This window comes from Phalaenopsis equestris, unplaced genomic scaffold, assembly GCF_001263595.1.
Source record: "Phalaenopsis equestris unplaced genomic scaffold, ASM126359v1 Scaffold000026, whole genome shotgun sequence".
Taxonomy (NCBI): Eukaryota; Viridiplantae; Streptophyta; class Magnoliopsida; order Asparagales; family Orchidaceae; genus Phalaenopsis; species Phalaenopsis equestris.
In genome coordinates this window covers 123,943-132,326 of record NW_018164468.1, presented here as the reverse complement: position 1 = coordinate 132,326, position 8,384 = coordinate 123,943, and the positions used below count along the sequence as shown (strand labels likewise).

The 8,384-nt window shown below is 38.0% G+C and overlaps 1 protein-coding gene across 1 annotated transcript in view; it reads left to right on the top strand.

The window, feature by feature from the left end:
- LOC110018613 (oligopeptide transporter 1-like) overlaps positions 1-8,384 on the top strand; it is a 19,945-nt gene that overhangs the window by 5,418 nt on the left and 6,143 nt on the right. Inside the window, exon 5 of the mRNA XM_020715976.1 lies at positions 598-787. Coding sequence (XP_020571635.1) covers positions 598-787 — 190 coding nt within the window. The remainder of the gene's footprint in view (positions 1-597; positions 788-8,384) is intronic.

The following is an 8,384-nucleotide window of genomic DNA, read 5'->3' as shown; positions in this document are numbered from 1 at the left end:
AGACTAAAATCCCCAATTCGGTCCTATCGTTTGGGTGCTGAAGTGTAGATGTTAGCCCTCAAGCGAGGGGAACGTGAGAGCTCCGAAGTGAGAGTCGGCATCCTCCCAGCCTAGCCACAGATTCAATAAACAAGCGTATGATTAGTCAATGTTCTTTATGCCTGGACTAAAGAGTAAAGAATATGTATGCTCCTATTTGACACAATATAATTTGAACTAATTCACTTTATCCATTCACTATAATTTCTTGACAAGAAGAATGATGATTTCTTATATATTGAATATCACATTTAAACCTTTATTAGTATCATTCGTTATTTAATAGTTATTAAAATTACATATTTATTGCAATTGTCTATTAGTGATATATAAGCAAATTGAACTTCGTTGTTGTGATTAAAGTATTGTTTTTTCTAAAATCTTAGTTCGTAGATCTAATCCTACTCCCTGTGGGATCGATATATAGGACTCCATTAGAGTCTTATATTACTTGAGCAATACGTATACTTGCGTTGATAAGCGTGACTTACAATTATTGAATATTTATTACGTTCATATTTATCTTATATTTTTAAGCATATGTAAAGTCGCGGTCAGAACTCTCCTCCCGTTTCTGCCTCTCTCATTCGCAAAATAGAAGCTCAGTCTCCGTTGCTTGTGAAACCAGAAGGCTTCCCTCCCGACAATCCGTCTCTCGCGAAACAGGAACTCCTCTTCCGTCTCTGCCCACGCCTTCTTCAGTTGGTGAAAGATTCTTCTTGTGCTTGGCAGAAGGAAGAAGAAGAAGGTGCTCTTCTTGATTCCTTCTTGTTGGCTTGCGACAGAAGAGAAATATGTTTTTCTCTTGTATGCTTTGCTTGTTCAATGTATCTCGGTTTAGAGAGGAAGAGTGAAGAAGTGAGAGAAAATGTTCGCTCTTATAATTGGAAACGATCTACTGGTGTAAATTCCTCAATTAGTAAAATCCTCTGCAACTCCGTGGATGTAGGCAATTTGTCGAACCACGTAAATCTGTATGTTCCGCTGTGTTGTTTTCTAGTGTGAATTTTATCGTTCTATTTAAATATACCACAACAAAAGATGATCTCTATTTATGTTTTCTAATCATATCAATAAAATAATAATATTAATGTTAATCTAACTTAAAAACTTTAGTTCAATGATCATCCCAGTATATATATTCATACAGCCGATATGCCGATTATCCTATTATATATATATATATATATATATATATATATATTAATGGCGCCATCTCTCCATATGCCAACAAGTCGTATCATATGGACAAATTCATAAAACTTAATATTTTTATTAAAAAATAAAAAAATTTCAGGCCTGCCATTATTATGAGGCGGTTCTAAAGTGATTGTTCCAATGGTACACTTCATGCCGCGGAATCAACCAGTTTGTTGACCCAACATGGGAGGGGCTAAGGCAATAAAGGACAAAATGTTATTTTAAGATGTACAAAACTGATATTTTAGGAGAATCGAGTGACCAAATTACTCTTTCATATAAGTAAAAATATGAATTTGAAAGAGGGGTAATTGTCTCCTGAGGACCCTTTCTGGGTCCGCCTCCTGCTACATGGTGGTGTGGCATGTAGAGTGATGAGTTCGTTGATTATGAATAAGATAATTATTTTAATAAAATTGACACATTAATTATCAATCAAAATGTTAATTGAACCTAAACTCTTTTCAACAAACTAATTATTCAGATTTGGCTTTTTAATCCAGCTATATCCAGCTGCATAAAATATTAATTGTGCATTATTTCAAATATCATTGACCATATATATATATATATATGTATAGTTTGGGGCTCATATAACCATTTTTTATATACTCCGGTATTGTACATATAGAGGGGGAATAACCAAATGTCCTATCATATAAAAAGATCTTTTTGTTTATAGGATAGGGAAAGTAATGAAGAAAAAAAAATACTTTTTAACCTTGTTAAAAGGAGAGTGTATGGGTTATTTTAGAAATTATACTTCTATGAAGCTAGGGTCTTGTTGTCCTTTGGCTCGATCGGTTGGGACTGAAGAGGTGAAATGATTAGTGTTGTCAGCCATCCTGCTAAATAGGGACCATTGATTAGTCGATTTTTCTGGTAAGGGGGCTCGGCTAGACTGTTGAAGATTGTCGGCGAGACTAATCTGGTCGGTTGATGTTAGCTAGTTGGATGCATTAGGTCGGCCGTTAATATTCAATTATAGCGGGAGAAGTTCCTACCGGCTGAGCTAACTTAAGCCTTCGAAGGAGTTGGGTGTGTATCATTGTGTCGGTTCAGAAGATTTGTGGATGGCATCGGTTGATGTTAGCTAGTTGGATGCATTAGGTCGGTCGTTAATTTTCAATTATAGCGGGAGAAGTTCCTACCAGCTGAGCTAACTTAAGCCTTCAAAGGAGTTAGGTGTGTATCATTGAGTCGGTTCAGAAGATTTGTGGATGGCGTCACCCGATCGATTTTTCTAGTTTGTCGAATCGCATTATAGTGGGTCTAGCTTTACCGTGTCATTCTTTCTTGGGCTATTTGATTTTCTTGAGATTCGTACTGACACATTTTCTTATGTACATATTTAATTCTCTGATTTTCTTGCTTCATGAAAGTTACGTTGCGATAAAAATAAGAAAAGTTAATGCAAAAAAGTGAACAATATTTATGATCACTTAATATTGTAATAATTGAACTCCCTTTGAATTCCAAGCAACGAATCCTATATATTTGGAGTGAGGGTTGCACTTTTCCAATCTTGTGTGGTTCAATTCTTTTTCATTTTGAAATTTACTTGGGTCACTTTATGTCCCTTAGAGAGTTGCTAACTGAAGAGGCTTCCTCATCAAGTATCAGAACTTCTGGTGTTCACTAGAAAAGCTCTCCCAAGACACCAAATTTATTTCGGCTGAATGGGAAGGAAGAAGAGGAATTTGTGATCAAAATGAAGGAATTAGGCAAGCTACTTGGCATTCCTTTCATCGATTCTGGGTCGAGAGGTGAGGCCAGTTGGTTATCATCTATTTCCTTATCATATTCTGGCATTGAGGCCAATGACGAGGAGGAATCTAACCTCCTAGATGAAGCGACTCCCCATCAATAGGGAAAAGCTTCTGCCAAGGATGTCTCCCCATCACCTCCTCCTTAGCTAAAATGTATGGGTTCTCCTTTGAGGGGGATTCCTTCATGGAGGAGGACACCAATGTTTGGTAGCTTTGTCTAGCACCACACCATGTTAGATACTAAGAGAAATTGATATACGGAGATGCCCGCAGTGATGAAATAACCATATCTTCTAGTGAAGGTGGTTTGATCTGCGAAGGGCTACTACAGTGGCTGGGCAGAGTAGACTTTGGTCAACTTCGCTATTGATGCTACCTGATGGCGTGGTCGGCCACAAACCACTAAGTGAAATCCTTCTGATGGATGGAGGAGAAGTCGGTGGCTGTTGAGCGAAGGATGACGGTCGCCTAGAAGCGTAACTAGAAAAAAGGGTCATCTAGACAAAGAAGAGGTTGAGGTTATCTAGTGAAAGTAGAGAGAAAGAGAAGAAGGAACATGGGGAGATTGTCATGTTCTTGGAGGAGGAAAACAAGAAGCTGAAGGCGGCGAGGGCCAGGATGGTGATTGCCAAGGAGCAAGTTAAGAGGCTTTCCCAATAAATCCAGGCAGGCATGCCCTTAGCTACCAACAACTTTGTTAAAGAGGGCTTGGTCAACCCCATGGTGTCTAATATGAGGCATCTTGTCACCCTTCTCTCTGACCAAGAGGATGAAAACAATAAATCTAGAGGAGCGGCTAGAGGAGGTAGCAACGATGGTGGATTAACAGCTTCTTAGACCTCTTTTTTAATATGCATGCACATAGGAAGAAATTTTGTTTTGCTCGACTGCAGCTGATTGAATTGTATATTAAAAAAAACCTTGTATATAACGTTTTTTACAGTGGAAACCTTTTGTAGTTTTTATGCATGTGTTGATTTACCTTTGTCATATTTTACTTTATTGCTCGATTGTTTGTGTTGTTATCCATGGTAAAATAATCGTTTTTGAGATTTTTTCTGTTGTTCTTCATTTGTATTAACCTGGTTACTCAAGTCTTAAACTACGTGTGGCTTGTTTATTTGATTTGATTGTCGTCCGAGTCGAACTGCACCTTTCTCCAGGACTTCAGCGGATCTTATCATTGCCTTTGTCTCGGTAATCACCGAGACTTGCTATTGGGTGATTTGGGTTGTAACCTTCATGGAGCTTGACGCTATTAAGGAGGAAACTACCTCCAAAGCTTTATTCGTGTCAAGTTTTGGTACATGAGATTTTTTATGCTTGGTGTTGTCAATTTTCATGCAAATTGTCGGTCAGACGTTAGTCATCGCTATTGGTCAAGCTTTAAGGTTATGCCGCTCGGGTTTCTTGTGTTGTTGTCGGATTTTAGAAAAAAATTATACTGATCAGACATCTTGTTTTGTTGTCAATTTTTGTTATTGATGCTTAACTCACATCATACACTTTCTAGGTCTCGATTGCTTGGTCAGATTTTCTCTGTCAGGATTACCCTTTGTGTTAGGCTTATTAAGCTGATCTTATCATTACTTTCACTGGTGTAATCACCAAAGCTTGCTTCTGAGGTGATTTTCTTGCTACGTTTCATGTAGCTTGTCTTTACTAGGCAGGGAACCACTTTCATAGCATTATTCAGTTCAAGTTTGGTAATCCAAGTTCAAGATGCGGGAGCTTCGGGGGTTGCATTATGTATTTTTCCAACCGGATGTCTTTGGCATTGCTTGCGGTTGGCCTTGCTACACAAATTTGAGTTCCCTGAGTGTTCACTATCCGCCGAAGCATATAAACTCCTTGAGTTCCCAAAGTCTTACTTTGACCCCTGGAACACATTAGAAAAGTATGTAATTTCTAACAGAGATAGAATATGATGTTTGAATTGATAACGTCTTTTAGTTTCCAAGCTAGGCGTTGGCTTATGTATTAGATTTGATTTTGTTATTGACATTGTATGGTGGGGGTTGTTCCTTGACTTAGGTTCCCTTAATCGGCCCTCAACAAGTTGGTTCACATAGTATTCTTTGCGTCAGGTTTTATGTTTGGATCAATGCCAGTCGAGCGGTGTAAGTCAAAAGTTGTTGATACTTAGGTTCCCTTAATCGGCCCTCAACAAGTTGGTGCACATAGTATTCTTCGCGTCAGGGTTTATGTTTGAAGCAACGCCAGCCTAGCGGTGTAAGTCGAAGTTGTCGAGGTTGATGTGCCATTGACCAGCTTCTGGTAGGGGATTTCTTCGACCATGAGGAGTTAGCTATAAGTTTCGGGGTTGCTTCTAGCCTCTGAGCTAAGGCCTTTTAGAAGATGATAAAAGTTTGATTTTTCAACTACTAGATCTATTGCTCTGTAAACTCATTGACGTACTCAATGCTATGAGTGCCTCTGTGGTGGGTTTCTCCTACTTGGTGTTGCTCTTCTTCGTGTTAGTAGTATACTCCATGCTCACAACACTTTTAAGGAAGTTGAATTTGAATTTGTCCAGGATGCACAACCAAGCGATTAGAGCGTTTGAAGAAGAGAAAAAGAAAAGAAAGAGATAGAGAAAGGGAGAGCAAAAGAAAGGTGTGTGTAGCAACTTGCCCCTCTGGTGCAAAATAGAGTATTCACGAGCTCTTGTGACCTTTCTTATATAGTTGATACAGGAAGGGGGAATAACCAAAATTGTTATTTCATGAAAAGACTTCTCTATTTATAGGAGTGGGACATAAATGAGGGAAAATTACATTTCTGACCTTGCTTTAAGGAGGATTGTACTGATTATTCTATGAATTATACCCCTGTGGGTCTAAGGTCATGATGTCGATTCTTTAGGTAAGGCCGGCCCAGTCGACAGAGGCCAAAGAGACGAAATGATTAGTGTTACCAATCGGCCCGCTGGATGAGGACCATCAATCAGTCGATTTTTCAGGTAAGGTCGTCTGGCTAAACTACTAAAGGTAGTCAGCGGGACTAAACTGGTTGGTTGATGTTTGACGATTGGATGCATTGGTTCGCTCGTCAATCTTCAACTAAAAAAATTCTCGTCGGTTGAGTAAATTTAAGTCTTCAGAGCATTTGGGCAGTTATCCTTGAGTCAGTTTGTGGCTAGCGCCAGCCATTACTTCTTCTGATTTACTGGGCTGCTTCTCGTTGGGTCCAACTCTGCTATATCATTCTGTATCGTCCCATCGAATTGCCTCAAGATTCACGCGACACATTTTTTTCATAAACACAAATATTTTCTCAACTAAACTTTATATAATCCTTAGGCATAAAATTATATTGATGATTAGGCTCCACAACTTCTTTAAACATCTACAAAAAAAAGCAATTTTATTAATTTTGATGATTCTTTAATCATTGGATGGCACATTCATCCCCTCAAATATTTTAATATCATCAAGCTAATGTCATATATTCTTGTCGTACTGAAATCATCTTCTGCTTCTAGCGAAGTCGCCCATTACAAGCTTGAAACGATGACTTGGCCTGTGTTGACAAGTGGGACGGCCATGTTGTCAGTTTTGTATAGAATCTGATTCTTAATTCCAATGCCAAAAAAATGTATCCTAATTAATACCTCTTCAATTTCAGACATAAAATAATAAATAAATAAATAGATTAAAAATGGTATCGTCTGCAAACCTGGCCATATGTTGATCACTAGTGCGCGGCCGGCTGCGGCTGCATGTATAAATAATTGTATGCGGGTGGGTGGCCAGCATTGTGAGCTGAAGAGGAGCTTTAGGAGATTCATGGAAAAGACTGCAGCTTCTTTTCGTTCCCATGAGCCTTTATCGCAGGACAACGAAAAGAACTTCTCAGATGGGTGGATAGAGGTAAATAAAATTTTCATATATAATTTTTTTTTTCTTTTTCGTATTTAGGGCCTGTTTGGGGCAGCTTATTTGGTGCGGCGGCGTTCTGAAAACGCACCTGGTCTGTTTGGATAAACTGCGTTTTGGCAGCTTATTGGTTTTCAAAACTCTAAAAACAGTGTTTTCACACAGGTGCGGTGACAGCTTTCTGACTGCTGTTTGAGTTTTCCAAAAAAATAAAAATTTGTAATAGTCACCGTACCTAGCTTATCAGTATATTATTTTCAATCAGTTTATCAACAGATTATTCAATAAACTACAGCTGCCCCCGAACAGATCCTTATACTTCATAACTTAGGGAATATGTATATAAATATAAATATTTAGGTAATTTCATAAATATTCGATCTTATGTGTCGCCGTATCATGATGCATATACGTTATAAATTATAGGAAAATAGTTTTTTGAGCTTGATAAGAAATGTGTTTGTCAAAGTATTTGTTAGATTGCATGTAGGATTGAATGTTATGTGATTGGTAATTATAATGAGAAATGGTTTTATGTGTGGAGTGAATTATTATCGTCTCCTTTCTGAAGTTTTCATATGTGGAATATGCAAGGCACTGCGTTTTGGCAGCTTATTGGTTTTCAAAACTCTAAAAACAGTGTTTTCACACAGGTGCGGTGACAGCTTTCTGACTGCTGTTCCCGCATCTATCTAGGTGCGGTGACAGCTTTCTGACTGCGGTTTGGGTTTTCCAAAAGATAAAAATTTGTAATAGTCACCGTACCTAGCTTATCAGTATATTATTTTCAATCAGTTTATCAACAGATTATTCAATAAACTACAGCTGCCCCCAAACAGATCCTTATGCTTCATAACTTAGAGAATATGTATATAAATATGAATATTTAGGTAATTTCATAAATATTCGATCTTATGTGTCGCCATATCATGATGCATATACGTTATAAATTATAGGAAAATAGTTTTTTGAGCTTGATAAGAAATGTGTTTGTCAAAGTATTTGTTAGATTGCATGTAGGATTGAATGTTATGCGATTGGTGATTATAATGAGAAATGGTTTTATGTGTGGAGTGAAATATTATCGTCTCCTTTCTGAAGTTTTCATATGTGAAATATGCAAGGTACCGAACACGAACACAAGCTTTGTTCGTTCGTGTTCGGTTCGTTTACACCCCTAGATATGATCTTCGATTTTAATCATACTAAATACGAGTGATCATACATGGCCTATGGATGCATAATAATTGATTTATAACCTTTCTCTCTCTCTCTCTCTCTCTCTCTCTCTCTATATATATATATATAGAGAGAGAGAGAGAGAGAGAGTACTCAGAGCAGTTGGTCAGACATCTGTTTGTCAGTTGTAAGTCCCATCTGGTCCGAGGTTCAATATTCCCAGTGGAGGGTGTGGTGCTCGAATTGTTAGGCGCATCGGGAATGGTCGGGGATTGTATAATAGCCTTAGGTCATTCCCTTTGAATATAATATATATATA